Raw genomic sequence first — 16,280 nt, 5'->3', positions numbered from 1 at the left:
ATTCTCTGTTTACATAAATAATAAAACACATTATGAGTTTAAAAGGTCAGTCTGGACATTGTAGATAAAAGTGTGTGTGTGTGTCTGTGTGTGTGTGTGTGTGTGTTGATGTAAGGTGTAGTGGAACAGGTGTGTCTCCTTTTTAGCTCTCACACTGAACAAACACACACTCTTGCCCCACTCCATCACTCCTCCACATGTCACTCTTTCATTTTATATGCAGAAACCATGTGTGATTTTTTGATCTTCAACATCTTCAACATCTTCAACATCTTCAACATCTTCGACACCTTCAACACCTTCAACATCTTCAACACCTTCAACATCTTCAACATCTTCAACACCTTCAACACCTTCAACATCTTCAACATCTTCAACACCTTCAACATCTTCAACACCTTCAACACCTTCAATATCTTCACCATCTTCAACACCTACAATATCTTCACCATCTTCAACACCTACAACATCTTCAACACCTTCAACACCTTCAACATCTTCAACATCTTCAACACCTTCAACATCTTCAACATCTTCAACACCTTCAACATCTTCAACACCTTCAACACCTTCAATATCTTCACCATCTTCAACACCTACAACATCTTCAACACCTTCAACACCTACAACATCTTCAACACCTTCAACATCTTCAACACCTTCAACATCTTCAACACCTTCAACATATTCAACATCTGTGAGTGAGTGAGTTTATGAGTGAGGTTATGAGTGAGTTTTGAGTTAGTGAGCGAGTGAGTGGGTTAGGGTTAGTGAGTGAGTGTATGAAGAGCTGTAAGTGTATGAGTCAGTCCATGATTTGAGTTTACATCATTAGAGAGATTTAAGTTTACACCATTAGAGTGATTTAAGTTTACACCATTAGAGTGATTTAAGTTTACACCAATAGAGTGATTTGAGTTTACACCATTAGAGAGATTTGAGTTTACACCATTAGAGAGATTTGAGTTTACACCATTAGAGAGATTTGAGTTTACACCATTAGAGAGATTTGAGTTTACACCATTAGAGAGATTTGAGTTTACACCATTAGAGTGATTTGAGTTTACACCAATAGAGTGATTTGAGTTTACACCATTAGAGAGATTTAAGTTTACACCATTAGAGAGATTTGAGTTTACACCATTAGAGAGATTTGAGTTTACACCATTAGAGAGATTTGAGTTTACACCATTAGAGAGATTTGAGTTTACACCATTAGAGAGATTTGAGTTTACACCATTAGAGAGATTTGAGTTTACACCATTAGAGAGATTTAAGTTTACACCATTAGAGAGATTTGAGTTAACACCATTAGAGAGATTTGAGTTTACACCATTAGAGAGATTTGAGTTTACACCAATAGAGTGATTTGAGTTTACACCATTAGAGAGATTTGAATTTACACCATTAGAGTGATTTGAGTTTACACCATTAGAGTGATTTGAGTTTACACCATTAGAGAGATTTGAGTTTACACCATTAGAGAGATTTGAGTTTACACCATTAGAGAGATTTGAGTTTACACCATTAGAGAGATTTGAGTTTACACCATTAGAGAGATTTGAGTTTACACCATTAGAGTGATTTGAGTTTACACCATTAGAGAGATTTGAGTTTACACCATTAGAGAGATTTGAGTTTACACCATTAGAGAGATTTGAGTTTACACCAATAGAGTGATTTGAGTTTACACCATTAGAGAGATTTGAATTTACACCATTAGAGTGATTTGAGTTTACACCATTAGAGTGATTTGAGTTTACACCATTAGAGAGCCATAAAGTTAACCATAGAGAATATCATGTGAATTACTGCTTAACTTTGTGTTCCACAGAACCGTGGAGGAGTAACGTGTTTACTAAAGGGTGTTTTTAATGGCACACACAGGAGACAGCTGAACATATTTATACAATCTCTCACAAAGCAGACCAGCGGTCACACGGGGAAGTTATGAGCCATTTCAAAGCACCGGTAGTATTTTCTTCTCTCTGCTCGTGTATAAATAAACACGCAGAAACCGGTGTGTAGTAAATCTGAATTTTTATGAATGACCGCATTGATCTGTGTGACCACGCCTCCGTCCGTACGGCCCCCCTGCATGCGCGCTTTTTATTGGCTCTTCGACATGAGGTGGGCGTGGCGTGTTTATTATACTGATATATCTATATATAATAAACCGGGTTCCAATTAATACCGTTGTCAGGGTTAGAGACGTGCCGCGTGCTCAGTGTAAACAATGTGGACTTTGCTTCTTTCTGTATTTATATAAGGAAATAAATCATTTCCCTGGACGCTGTTATACAGCAGCAGATCAGCAGAAGATGAGGGATGTGTTGTGTTTCTCTCTCCTCGTTATGGCCCTCGGTTCGGTGAGTAAACAAATCAGTCTTTATTTCATTCTGCTGCTTATTATTTTCTGTTCATCCAGAGATCAGAGTCAGAGTGGAAAGTTCTGAGCACAAGGACATCATCAGCTTTCAGTTCCTCACAGGTTCTGCTCAGAAGTGTGAAGAAGTTCAGAAGATATTTACTTGTTTCCCAACAAATTGGTCACCAAACAGTTCATTAAGGAACCAAAATAGTTCTTCCATGATCTAAATATTTGGCTAATAATAATAATAATAATAATAATAATAATAATAATAATAATATCTTCTTATTGTTTCCATTTTGGTTCCTCAAAGAACTGAATGATGGTTTGTTTTGTACTTTAACCATTTTGTTGCGGTAACGAACTGAAACTTCATCTCTCACGTGTTTCTCTCAAATGTTTTTTTTTTTGTGAAAGGAAATGATTATATAATCCATTTTGCCACAAGAACAAGCCATTAAAGGTTTTTTATTAAAGGAACCAAAAAATGCTCCTCTGTGGTACAGGATGCAAGAACCTTCCTCTGGGAGGTAAAGACACTGATTCAGTTCTTCATGAGTTCAGAATTCAGGTCTTTTTTTTTCATTATATACTAACTGTGGTTCTGCAAAGGTCTTTAAAAATTCAGTGATTACACACACACATACACACACACACACACACACACACACACACACACAGAATGCAGTCAGTGGGACACTTTGATGTTAATATGAGTTTAATTATATGACTTTAAATGTAATCTATAATTACATCGGTCTCTAGATCCTGATTAAAGATCTTCTTTTAGTTTTGCTAACATTGGAATGATATTAAACATGCGTGCACACACACACACACACACACACACACACACACACACACACACACACTCAGGTTTCTTTTTTTCGTGCTCTGTGCCTTTATTGAGCTGTGTGTCAGGTGTGACATCTATGTGTGTCTGGTAGGAATTTTATTTCAGGTATTGCAGTTTTCGTTGTTAGTTGGTGTAAGCGGTGCTCAGAATAGCCATCGCTCTGAAACACTCGGGCCCTTTAGACCCTTTCTGGCACTGAGTTTCAGTGTCGCTGCCAAAATAATTTAAAAAGAGGGAAAAGGTCGAGTAAATACGAATTATCTCCGGCCCACATCTGAAACAGGTTTTGCTTTGAGAAGGGTGGAGAACATTGAGGAGGTTGGAGGTGTGTGTGTGTGTGTGTGTGTGTGTGCTGATTTGTTGAGTGTTTGGGGTGTTATACAGGCTCAGGACCTCTCTGATTGGACTAAATGATTTGCAGTAACTCAGTGTCACACAGTTGGCTCACTGACACGACAGAGAGAAGAAACAGCTCCACAATTATCAGGTGAAAATCAGTACAGCTCTCTGAAGAGGTCTTTTCACTCTGCGTGTGAATGGAAATGGAATACATCTGCTAAATGTGCAGCTTCAATAAGAGTCCTGAGCTTGTGTACTGACTCACTGTGGATCTGGAGGATATAGTGCACTTTCTTAAGTATACTTAATGAGTAGTTAGCTGGCCACGGTGGACTGGGGCTGAACACTGTCAAGCTGTGTACATAATGTAGAATAATGAGGAGATTTACGTGCGTTTGAACAGCGTTAACTTTAAACTACACAACAAGACAAAGACAGGTTTAATGGTTAAGTGATTAAGAACCATTAAACTGACAGCTCTATATGACAGACACCCTACATGACGTTAAACCCAACGGCTCGGCGGATGTCAGATAAGATATCTTCAGTTCTACAGCCTGGCACGCTTTCACAGGAAACTCATAAAACTCAATATAAAACTGAATCTCCACCAGAAGCGAAGCACCACCAAGACCTGACAAGCAGTCTATTCACACCGCTGAATACCAGACTTACTCTCAGCTCTTCATCACTTTATTTACATGAACAAAATGTATTTTAAACCATATTTTTATATGAGCCGGTCTTCTCGCATCCCACCTCTCTTTTAATACAAATTTAATTACAGAATACTTTAAGATCCATATCATAGTGGCTAATACATGTGTGTAATCTGAGTGACTGTGTGTGTGTGTGTGTGTGTGTGTGTGTGTGTGTAAACATACCATACACACAGGAGTATATTTGCCACAGATATGGAACATAAAAACAGGAACAGGAAGACAGGAAAATAAAAATATAGTACTTTTTATTTTATTATTTATTTATTACACATGATTTTCTGGTGCATGGAGGAGACATTTCACATTGAGCCTAGAGGTGGATTGAGTTTGTTTAAACAGACTTGTGGGTTCTTTAGAGTCTCTTTGTTCTGTCAGTGAGGACGAACGAATGAATAGTTGAACATGCAGCATGATGAGCCTGGGCTTACTGAGCGGATCATTACAGACACAACTAATGCCAATTATTTTCATTCTTTTACTGAAAGATTCACTCACTCATCTTCTACCGCTTATCCGAACTACCTCGGGTCACGGGGAGCCTGTGCCTATCTCAGGCGTCATCGGGCATCAAGGCAGGATACACCCTGGACGGAGTGCCAACCCATCGCAGGGCACACACACACACACACTCTCATTCACTCACGCACTCACACACTAGGGACAATTTTTCCAGAGATGCCAATCAACCTACCATGCATGTGTTTGGACCGGGGGAGGAAACCGGAGTACCCGGAGGAAACCCCCGAGGCACAGGGAGAACATGCAAACTCCACACACACAAGGTGGAGGCGGGAATCGAACCCCGACCCTGGAGGTGTGAGGAGAACGTGCTAACCTCTAAGCCACCGTGACCCCCTTTACTGAAAGAAATAGTCTAAAATTAGAACTGAAGCGTAGTAGAACATCATTTTGATCCAGTACATATAATTAGCTCATCCACAGCTCAACAGGAAGTACAGAAGAAAACACCGGGCTGAAAGGAAGTCGCTCTAAGTCTTTTATTTCCTCCTATGGTCCTTTTTTCATTTTTCATTTCATAGAATGACACATTGACATTATGAACAGTTTACAGATTCATTAATCAGGGCTGTCATGTATCACACATTGAGAGTGACAGTCACCCATTTGGGTCTTTTCTCACGGTCTCCAGCCACACATCGTATTTCTCACGCAGAAAAACTATCTATTTATCATATATTTAATAAGCCGCAGCGCCCAAAACGTATCAGTCCGCACCGCTGTCTCTATGGAACCGGGCAGGAATCAAGCGCGTCTCCTCTGGAGCTCTTAGTCGAGTCTGACACTTATCAGCCAATCAAAAAAAAGAGGCTACACAACAGCCAATCAGAAAATAGCACTATTGTATCTGGGTAAGATTAAATATATTCATTAGAGAGGGTATTTTAGATGGTCGGTTTGAACAAAACCTCAACACGAAACAGCTTGTCTCTGGACGGGACATTGTCCTCAATCATGACCCTAAATATTTCTGGGCTTGAGCCGAACTGTTTTAAATGGAAGCCAACAAACACACACACACACACACACACACACAAATTAATAAATGGAAATTAAACAAATTCTTTGTATTTGGTTAAATTGCGGTCAGTGATCCTCACCAAACACAACAACTCCCCCATTATTGTTCTTTTCTTTTAATGTATTTATTTTTTTTATTATTTTTTGGGGGGTGGGGGTGGGGGGGTGGGGTGGGGTGGAGATGTCATGCTTGCCTGTCTTCAAAACTAGAGCGTAACACTAGAGGAAACACAAAGCAACTTCTCACTTAACTCACCCTCCCTTTGACAGGACAAAACTCAAACTTTTCTTGTTACAGAGAAACTGGAGACTCCTTCCATAAACATCTAAGATCTTTAGAGAAAACTTTACCATTAATAATCATTTATTTAATAACAGAGTTTCAGAATTTGTAATGGTTATCACATAAAAACCTCTGTTGCTATAGAAACAACATCATATTAGAACAAGCTGGCTGATTTAAACCTGTGATGTGTTTGATTGAACAGAGCTGCGGTTATAGTAAATAAATCGACACTTTCTGACCAATCAGCATTGTGGTATGAAGCACCGTATAAAGTGTTTATTAACAAGCAGTTAAGTAGCAGATGTTTTTTTTTTACTTACCAGCGAGCCGATCAAAGACTCGAATCAATCAAAGACTCGACCTTAAGATCCTTAATGAAGATTCGTTTGCAGAAAAACCTTTTCGCAAATTTCATACCAGCTCTTCAGGTGTATTAATGGTATCAGGTGTCAAGCGCACAGCAGGATTTATTTCTACTAATATATGCAGTGTGTTCTGTTCTACAGTCTAGAGGAAGTGGAGGAATTTTCATTTTATTGGCAGTTGTGTACTGTATGTTAACATATATATATATATACTGTATATATACCTGTGTATGTGATAAATAAAAACTTGAATCTTGAATCGTCTCCTCTCAGCAGGCTGAGGCAGGATGCCCGAGGGAGTGTGAGTGCCCTCCTGTGGGCTCTGTGTGTCCTCTGGGTGTGAGTTTGGTCCCTGACGGCTGCGGGTGTTGTAAGGTTTGTGCCGCTCAGCTAAACCAGGACTGCCACGAGGGCCGGCCATGTGATCACCACAAGGGGCTCGAGTGTAATTACGGCAACGATGTGGGCAGAACTCGCGGAATCTGCAGGGGTGAGTCGTGCTGCTACTTTGCAATGCAGAGCTTTCTGTTATGTACAAAAGTACGACCATTCTGAGAAACAGCGCATGTCGGTGAAACACTTTTGTTCGCCACGTTAGTGCAGGAAAATCTAAAAGATAGCAAAAAAATTATTTATCAAGACACCCAGTTAAAACACGCAAGTAATAGAATAGAACGCGGGCATAGAAGCCTTTATTATCACCATATATACATTACAGCACAGTGGAATTATTTTCTTTACATACCCCAACTGAGGAGGTTAGGGTCAGAGTGCAGGGGCAACTATGATACAGCGCCCTTGTAGCAGGGAGGGTTGAGGGCCTTGCTCAAGGGCCCAGCAGTGGCAGCTTGGCTGTGCTGGGCCTTGAACCCCGATCCTCAGATCAACAACCCAGAGCCTTAACCAGTTGAGTCACCACTGCCCCAACAAAGTCACCACTGCCCCCACAAAGTACTGCTGATAAGTTAAAACATTCATTATAGTAACACAAACATGCTAAATGCTAGGCTTTCCGTGTACCGTGTATGTTTTTTGCCCCCTACAGCAATATAACAGAGGTCAAACAAACCCCCCCAAAAAATTCACCCCGTCATCAGAAGAGCAGAATCACAGAAGAGGAACGAGAAAGGTTCACACATACTGTATGTAGCTGGAGTATAACGGTCTCTCTCACCTTTAGGATAATCTACAGCCACGTTCACACTGCAAGTCTTAATGCTCAATTCGGATATTTTGCTCAGATCTGATTTTTTTGTTTGGCTGTTCACATTACCTTTTAAAATGTGGCCTATATCAGATACCAGTGTGAACTGTTTGCTGTTTCGAACTGACCCGCATGCGCCAACGAACAATAACAATGACGTCACACGCAGCACGCCGTTGAGCTAAAGTTGGCGAGGTTATGGAGGAAGTAATCATTTTCACTTTTCTTTCTAAATGTTTGTGTAATGGCAGCACAGAGACGCAGTGTTTTGAAAATGTTCGGATGTCGAAGGCAACTTTTGATTATTTGATCCATTTTGTAGGCGTAGTCACGTTTGTGCGCTAACTCGCCGGTGCATAATTGTGACGAACGTCGATGTAGATTGACGTAAAAGGCGCATCAAATCCGCCTTGGTTGTTCACACTGAGGCCACATTGGAAAAAATCAGATTTGGGTCTGATTCAGGACCACATATGGAAGTGGTCTGAATCTGATTTGAAAAAAATCAGATCTGGGTTAGATTTGAGTGTTCACACTACTCCTGAAGAAGTCTGACCTGGTCACTTGACCCCAAAAAAATCAGATTTGGGCCACTTTTACCTGCAGTGTGAACGTGGTCTAATTGCCCGGATTCTTTAGAAAAGCTGGTCCATGACACTATTTAATCCTTCCATAACACACCATGTGCTCATAAAGCAGGTCAAAGCCGTGTTCTCATCACTGAGCTTCATCAAGGCTCCAGGCTGAATTTTATTTCCGAGCGCGTAGCCTCATACATTCCGGAGTATTTATATGTTGCTATATAAAGGAACTATTGGGGTTTGGGTTGAGGGTTTGTCGAAACATGAAGCCGAGCGTGATCGACAGAACCAAACATCTTCTGTAAACAAGTCAAAGTTTCTGCCCGGGTTAAGAATAAACCTGCACTATAAAGTCACCATAAATGTGTTCATGTATTTCTTTGGGTTTCTGTCGTCGCTCTTCTTCCAGAATAATTGGTTCTTGTGCCGAATAAGTTTTCATGGCAAAGAACCAAAAATAAATAAATAAATAATGCTCAAAAATAAAGCATCCACAATTTCCTCCCAAATAGTCAATCAGCCGAGACCTGTTGGGTGTATAGTTTTGTGCTGGAGCAGGAATGTGATTGTGGCTAATAATAATAATAATAATAATAATAATAATAATAATAATAATAATAATGGAAGTTTATAACCTCCAGTTTAGCTAAATCACCACACACTCCTCACACCACACACTCCTCACTCCTCACACCACACACTCCTCACACCACACACTCCTCACACTCCTCACACCACACACTCCTCACACCACACACTCCTCACACTCCTCACACCACACACTCCTCGCACCACACACTCCTCACACTCCTCACACCACACACTCCTCAGACTCCTCACACTCCTCACACCACACACTCCTCACACCACACACTCCTCACACTCCTCACACCACACACTCCTCAGACTTCTCAGACTCCTCACACCACACACTGCTCACACCACACACTCCTCACACTCCTCACACTCCTCAAACCACACACTCCTCACACAACACACTCCTCACACAACACACACCACACACTCCTCACACTCTTCACACCACACACTCCTCACACTCCTCACACCACACACTCCTCACCACGGCTTGTCGATGACTGATGTAACGTCCAGATCTATTTATAGATTTAATTTCATTTGTTTAATACAGACTCATTACTGAGACTCTTTAAACACAGACTGTGTTACTGAGCCAGACATCTGTGTGTGTGAGTGGTGTTTTAATCTAAACTCTAAGGCTTTGTTAGCTTTGTCTGCCTACTGCAGGAGACACCAAAGTCGTATTGAATGATCCACAAAATTTTGACTGAATTATTTTGAATTATCTGAAATGATCAGAATTAATGAATTAATCCAATTATTCCAACATTGTCGTAAACTCAACCCTGCCCACGTTTTCTCTTACAGCTAAACCAGAAGGCCGCTCGTGTGAGTATAACGGACGTATGTACCAGAACGGCGAGGACTTCAGCGCAGGATGTAAGCACCAGTGCACATGCATCGACGGTGCTGTGGGCTGCGTACCACTCTGCCCTACAGAATTGCTCCTGGCATCGCCTGATTGCCCCGCACCAAAGCTGATTAAAGTGCCGGGGCAATGCTGCCCGAGTGTCGACTGCCACCGTGACTCCTCAGTGCTGCCCCCGGTCTACAGAGTCCCACAGCCTCCGCCATACATCTACCCTCACCTCCCACCCTACCCTAAAGCCTACCCTAAATCCAAGCCTAAACCCAAGCACTACCCCACACAGAAGAATTCACCCCCAGGGGTAGAGGACTTGCTCAGTAACGAGCTGGTGGATGTGGGGAGGAAGTGGGAAAAGCTTCAAAGTCACAAACGTGTAACAGGTGAGACTCTGTGTGTGTGTGTGTGTGTGTGTGTGTGTGTGTGTGTGTGTGTGTGTGTGTGTGTGTGTGTGTGTGTGTGTGTGTGTGTGTGTGTGTGTGTGTCTATAGGTAAACTTATTAAAGCTCATACAAAAACTGTCTACTTTTATCATGTCTACTGTGTTCTCACCTCAGGTTTGGAGCAGGACACATAGCTCCACATGATCATCTATAAATCCTGCCTTCATAACCCATATCTCCTTTTAATGTAGAAATTAGTTTAAATATATATAATATATAATATATATATAATATATATATAAATTTAATTTAGTAAATGATCCAATTTCTCCATCCACAAACTTTTACACCCCACTGCACTTGAGCGTGTGCACTGGTGAACTGGGGATTGTGTATAACAGGTGATCGTACGAATCGAACCTCAAAAGGAGAATATTACTTAAATTATGGTGGTAAAATACTCTCTCTCTCTCACTCATCTTCCACCGCTTATCCGAACTACCTCGGGTCACGGGGAGCCTGTGCTGTCTCTGTGCTGTCTCAGGCGTCATCGGGCATCAAGGCAGGATACACCCTGGACGGAGTGCCAACCCATCACAGGGCACACACACACACTCTCATTCACTCACACAATCACACACTACGGACAATTTTCCAGAGATGCCAATCAACCTACCATGCATGTCTTTGGACCGGGGGAGGAAACCGGAGTACCCGGAGGAAACCCCCGAGGCACGGGGAGAACATGCAAACTCCACACACACAAGGCGAAGGTGGGAATCGAACCCCCAACAATTGAAGAGTGAGGTGCACGTGCTAACCACTAAGCCACCGTGCCCCCCCATGTGGTAAAATAATAATTAAAAACATCTTGTATAAGGAGGTTTACTTGTATGAGGGTTCTAAGGTTTTCAGAGCTGACTGTACATTTCATATTTTCTTGGTAACAAGGGTTTTTATGGATTTATCTCTTTCTTACTGTGTTTGTGTGATGCGTGACTATTACAATGGAGCTTTGTAACCCAGACACACACACAAATATATATATATATATATATATATATATATATATATATATATATATATATATATATATATATATGTATATGTGCTTGCCTGAAGCAGCCAGCTTTTTGCTCCACTTGCGTAATCACCTTCTCTGTGCATCATTGTTGGTGGTTTGATGAATGGTGCTTGTGTTGTGACGGACTCCCTCATTCCCTCTTCCTCTCTCTCACTCTCCTCCTCCTCTTTTCAGCCTGGAAGAAAAAGGGAAGCCATAAGTGTGTGATCCAGACTACCAGGTGGTCATCGTGCTCTCGGAGCTGTGGTATGGGAGTGTCCTCTCGTGTCACCAATCAGAATGCTCAGTGCAAGCTGGTTAAGGAGACGCGCCTGTGCACCATCAGACCCTGCAGCTCCATGGACGTGCCTGTGAAGGTACTGCGCTCCTTCTGTCAGCTCTTCAGCCTGTCGTTTCGAGTCAGTGCGCCGCTGCAATGTTGTATACATCCCCTCCCTTCAACATTCCCTGTAAAAACATACTAAAACACGCGCTGGAAAGCTCAGATCATACACCATTTTTACCTGCTGGTATGTCGACACAATGTTAATAATTTAGTCTGTCGCTACTAGAAAACCGTTTGGTCGCAGTAACTAGTTAGCTAGATAGCAGAGCAAGCTAGCAAAAATATTCACTCAGTCATCAGATCAGCAGATTTGCAGAAGGGGGAAGGACAAAGCACATGAAAGATGCACAGTCAATTACAGTAGCTCTTACTTTCACTCTGCGCTGACATGTGGCTGAGTAGCTGGAGTTTAATCTGTAAGCCAGTAGAGAAGAAGAAGAAGAAGAAGAAGAAAAAGAAGATGAAGAAGATGAAGAAGAAGATGAAGATGAAGAAGAAGATGAAGAAGAAGAAGAGGAAGATGATGAAGAATAGGAATATGAAGAAGAAGAAGAAGAAGAAGAAGAAGAAGAAGATGAAGAAGAAGAAGATGAAGAAGATGAAGAAGATGAAGAAGAAGATGAAGATGAAGAAGAAGATGAAGAAGAAGAAGAGGAAGATGATGAAGAAGAGGAAGATGAAGAAGAAGAAGAAGAAGAAGAAGAAGATGAAGAAGATGAAGATGAAGAAGAAGATGAAGAAGAAGAAGAGGAAGATGATGAAGAAGAGGAAGATGAAGAAGAGAGAAGAAGAAGATGAAGAAGAAGAAGATGAAGAAGAAGAAGAAGAAGAAGAAGAAGAAGAAGCTGAAGATGAAGCTTTGAAGCTTTCTCCATAACTATATTGTGTCTTCTTCTACAAGCCAATAACTCACCGGATTCAAATAATAATTTTTATACACAACATAAATAAAAACGTTTTCAGTTTCATTTACAATATTCTATGATTCTAAGGTTTGACAAACTGCACAACATTGTAACCAATTTGAGCAACTGGTCCTTTAGCCTAAAATGCTAACATGGCTGATGTGACGTATTTGGTGAGTTTGTCCCTCGAATGATCCCCCAGTGAAGGTCACCTTCGCTTCCTCATTACTCCAGAAATCCCCCGGGAATCACAGTGGGATTAGGACGATCCTTACACATCTCGCAAAGATGCTAACTCCGCTAAGTCTGGAGCACCTGTTATTGTTGGTTGTATGCAGTGAATGTGACACAATGGTGCCTCAATACCGCTGCTGGCTAATGGCAAGTATTTCTCTTGACCTTTACTGTCCTTTCCTCAAACACCTGACTCTCTCACACACACACACACACATTTCCATGCTCTGAATTTTATCTTATGAAAAGTTTATCGACAAGTCACAGCCGATCCTAAACGCAATGCAAGCCATGTTTTACAATATTTATGCCTAGAAAATCTCTTCAACGTTCTCTTCGTTATTTAGTCGTGTGTCATTTCCACATTTGTCCCTCTTGCTCCTTAGAAAACTGACACTAATTCCGTTTTAAGCTAGTTAGCTAGATATCCATCCATCTGCTAGCTAACCTAATTAGCTGTGTTTATTACTCATAGCAAAATGGCTACAGCCAATTAGGTCGGGTCATTTGAGTAAGTTGGCTTTAAGACTAGTCATCAGCGCATGCAGTTACTTTGTGCTTTGTTTAAGAGAAAATGTAATTCAGTCTCTCTAGGATTTGGAAAATCCTGATGATGTTTTGTGATGTATTACATTTGTTTGTCACAACCTCCTGTCTGTGTGTATTGAATGTTCTGATGAACGTGTTTTGTTCGTGTCATTAATTCTTCCGCTCTCTGCTGTAACAGAAAGGAAGGAAATGTTCTCGCACGCAGAAGTCTCCAGAGCCGTTACGTCTCCACTACGCAGGCTGCCGCAGTGCTCGTCTCTACCGGCCCAACTACTGCGGCGTGTGTCGTGACGGCCGCTGCTGCTCTCCACGCCGCACCCGCACCTCGTCTGTGGTGTTCTCCTGTCCCGACGGCGAGCGCTTCGAGAAATCCGTCATGTTCATTCAGTCCTGCAAGTGCAGTGACCAGTGCGATCACCTGAATGAAGCCTCGCTCACGCCACAGCGCTGGCTCTACGGAGACACACACAAGTTCGTCAACTTGCCACCTGTACCCCATTCAACTCCACTCCTTTTTACCCAAGACCGCCCCAGAATCATCAGCTGTAGACGGCGCGCTGGTGTGATCGAGCAGAGGAGAGCGGCCTTGAACATTTAGTTTAGTGAACTTGTATTGTACACTTTCTAGTTTATTCCATCGTAGATGTACTGAGAATCGCTGATAGAACCTGGTGGAGGAGTAAAGGATACGATCTGATGAAGATGTTTCATATAAACAATTGCAGCCTGAATGAAAAGAGGCTGGACTAGTGGACTAGCGTAACCATGGGGGACCTGGAAGCAGTGTGTATGCTTTAAGTGTGTGTTCCATTTGCCCCGGACAGATGACAAGATGGGATAAACTCTATCCAAAGCTTTTTTATATGCAGCTATTATTATTATTATTATTATTATTATAACGATATGATGGTATTTATTGTGTATAAGATGAACGAGCGTCTCACGTTCGCCACAGCTCACGCTTCACCTGATGAAGGGAAACATGATGGATTCCTGGACTGGAAACAGGCTTGTTTACTCGGGATAGAAGAATGTGGCCTTGACTTTGGCTCTGATTCCCAGTGTCAGTGATTTGTCTTTATTTAAGCCTGAGGATCCAAGTAAAGAAAAAGGAACGCTCTCCAAGTGCCCCGGGCGTCCTGGCGTCCACACGTCGAGTCGCAGACTCTGTGCAAATTACAATCCTGGGAGCAGCAGTTCCTCTGGTTTTGTGGTTTAAAAAACGATTCAACAAACGCCAGCACATGAAGCAAACGTGTAATTTAAAAGTGACGAGCAGGAGCCGCTCCCGAGTCGCTCTGTAATCTAGTGACAGATGGTTGAAGCCCAGGCGTTGTGTCTTTATGACACCGCGGGATTCATTTCTGCCTCCTGGCTTCTGACATGCAGGAAGCTTCGAGGTGACATCATTGTCGTTAACAAGACCAATAACCATCAAGTATACTAAGAGCGCACAGCAGATCCCGGCGGCTCCACTCGGCTCACCGCGTTTAAACAGATTCACCAGCGACGCCTTGATGTTTGTAGAGTTTAAGCTAAACGTGTGTTGTTGTTTTTTAATATGTTCGACTTCACATCGATTTGAACACGTTATCCACATTACACGTTATAATTAGAAAGGATTTCTATTAAAACTCGCTGGAGTCGATGTGGTTGGTGTCCAGCAATGAAAATGAAACTTTTTTATATTTGTAAAACAAGCCTCATTTCTCTCTGCTACTTTTTTTAATTAATCCCCCAACTTGCGTCCTGTTTGTTCGGGAGGTAAACAAATGCGCTCAAGGTCAGACTGCAAGTAAAACATGCATTTTGTAGTCGTGTGAAAGTAAAAAAAACTTTTTTTTAAATATTTTTTATAACAATACATTGTTTGCATCATACAAGCCAGTTGAGATAGTTAATGGGGTTTTAATTGGTTTTTAACACAACAGCCAACGAAACCCGTCTATTTCTAAGGTATTTCTAGCTGTTTATTTGTAGCCGTCGACGTCGTGGTGATGCTCACTTTGTTAAACACTTATAGAAGATTTGTTTATTTAAAGTTATCAACAGTTGGATGTTAAAGGCGGCGGCCATCTTGGACAAAAAGAAGCGGGATGAAAACATTTCTTAACGCAGGATGTGATGCTGAGCTATGATCCGAAATGTGTGAATGCAGATTACTTCCGCGTGTAAACACGTGGGGTGTGTTAACGGGGAACGCTGAGTCACGCAGAGTCACGCATTTTACACGTACAGCGACTCAAAGCAGCCGGATATCGTTCATTTGTTCATTTACAACGAGAGACTCACTTCCGGCTACGTGAGCGAACGTCTGCGACTAGAAAAATCGATCTTTACGTGAATACGGATCGACTCAGCGGACCAATGGGAGTGAAGACAGTAAAGTGCTCACTGCTTCTCCTTCAGCTCGTGTGAAACGATGCTTTTATACACAAACAACAAACCTCACGTGTAACGCTGAGAAACGTTGTAACTATGGCAACCGGTTGGTGGTGACTTCATAGTACAACGACTGGAGATTCGCAGAAAAAATTGTGTGTGTGTGTGTGTGTGTGTGTGTGAAAACTGACTGGAGAAACCGTCACAGACTGTGTTGTGTTTGAGTAAACTTAGTGTTTATTTTTTATTTTCACTGTGGTTTTTTTTTTTTTTACTGTTTGTTAATGGATGTAAATCTGAGGTTTTTTTTTATTTCCCAGCAATAATTTTATATAATAATAATAATAATAATAATAATACCTTTACATTGCTTCTGATGTCCAGGAAAGCTGGAGAATTTAGTTTTTTCTTCTTACTTTTACTTTTAGAATAATAAGAGTAATAAAGTACACAATACAATTCAGACTCTAAAGCTCCTGGAGTCGTTTAGTTTTGAGCAACAGAAACGTACTCAGAAATCCATCCTGTCTCTACAGACACACAGATCATTATCTTTTACTTGTTAGCTTTATACCTTTACCTGCTGTTTGTATTTAGCTCTCAGCTCTCATGTGCCTAGTGTGTACGTAACGCTAGCTCCTGTTTCAGAGATGAGGAACAAACGTAGTCCTTTTTTCTGTTTACACTTTT

The 16,280-nt window shown here is 41.5% G+C and overlaps 2 protein-coding genes across 3 annotated transcripts; both read left to right on the top strand.

The window, feature by feature from the left end:
• Positions 1-191: 191 nt before the first annotated feature.
• On the top strand, positions 192-2,344 carry LOC132842639 (dual specificity mitogen-activated protein kinase kinase 1). The gene is made up of 2 exons (XM_060865421.1): positions 192-697; positions 2,271-2,344. Coding segments are annotated over exons 1-2 (471 nt in total). The 5' UTR covers positions 192-228; the 3' UTR covers positions 2,273-2,344.
• On the top strand, positions 2,052-15,929 carry si:ch211-106h11.3 (CCN family member 1). Of its 2 annotated transcripts, none has more exons than XM_060865418.1 (5): positions 2,052-2,369; positions 6,755-6,968; positions 9,671-10,111; positions 11,370-11,551; positions 13,387-15,929. In XM_060865418.1, the coding sequence occupies exons 1-5, from the start codon at positions 2,322-2,324 to the stop codon at positions 13,804-13,806; spliced, it is 1,305 nt and encodes a 434-aa protein (XP_060721401.1). In that variant the 5' UTR covers positions 2,052-2,321; the 3' UTR covers positions 13,807-15,929. The 2 variants fall into 2 exon arrangements, with proteins under 2 accessions (XP_060721401.1, XP_060721400.1); XM_060865417.1 differs by having other exon boundaries at positions 2,062-2,369; positions 6,752-6,968.
• Positions 15,930-16,280: the final 351 nt, after the last annotated feature.

This window comes from Tachysurus vachellii, chromosome 3 (genome assembly GCF_030014155.1).
Source record: "Tachysurus vachellii isolate PV-2020 chromosome 3, HZAU_Pvac_v1, whole genome shotgun sequence".
In the NCBI taxonomy this organism is placed as follows: Eukaryota; Metazoa; Chordata; class Actinopteri; order Siluriformes; family Bagridae; genus Tachysurus; species Tachysurus vachellii.
The sequence above is the reverse complement of the archived record's forward strand: the minus strand, read 5'-3'. Positions and strand labels throughout refer to the sequence as shown.

Coding starts and splice junctions, on each gene's coding strand:
- LOC132842639 (XM_060865421.1), top strand. CDS start 229: ATGTGTGATTTTTTGATCTTCAACATCTTCAACATCTTCAACATCTTC.
- si:ch211-106h11.3 (XM_060865417.1), top strand. CDS start 2,322: ATGAGGGATGTGTTGTGTTTCTCTCTCCTCGTTATGGCCCTCGGTTCG. Junction 6,969..9,670: donor AACTCGCGGAATCTGCAGGG/GTGAGTCGTGCT, acceptor TTTCTCTTACAG/CTAAACCAGAAGGCCGCTCG. Junction 11,552..13,386: donor CCATGGACGTGCCTGTGAAG/GTACTGCGCTCC, acceptor CTGCTGTAACAG/AAAGGAAGGAAATGTTCTCG.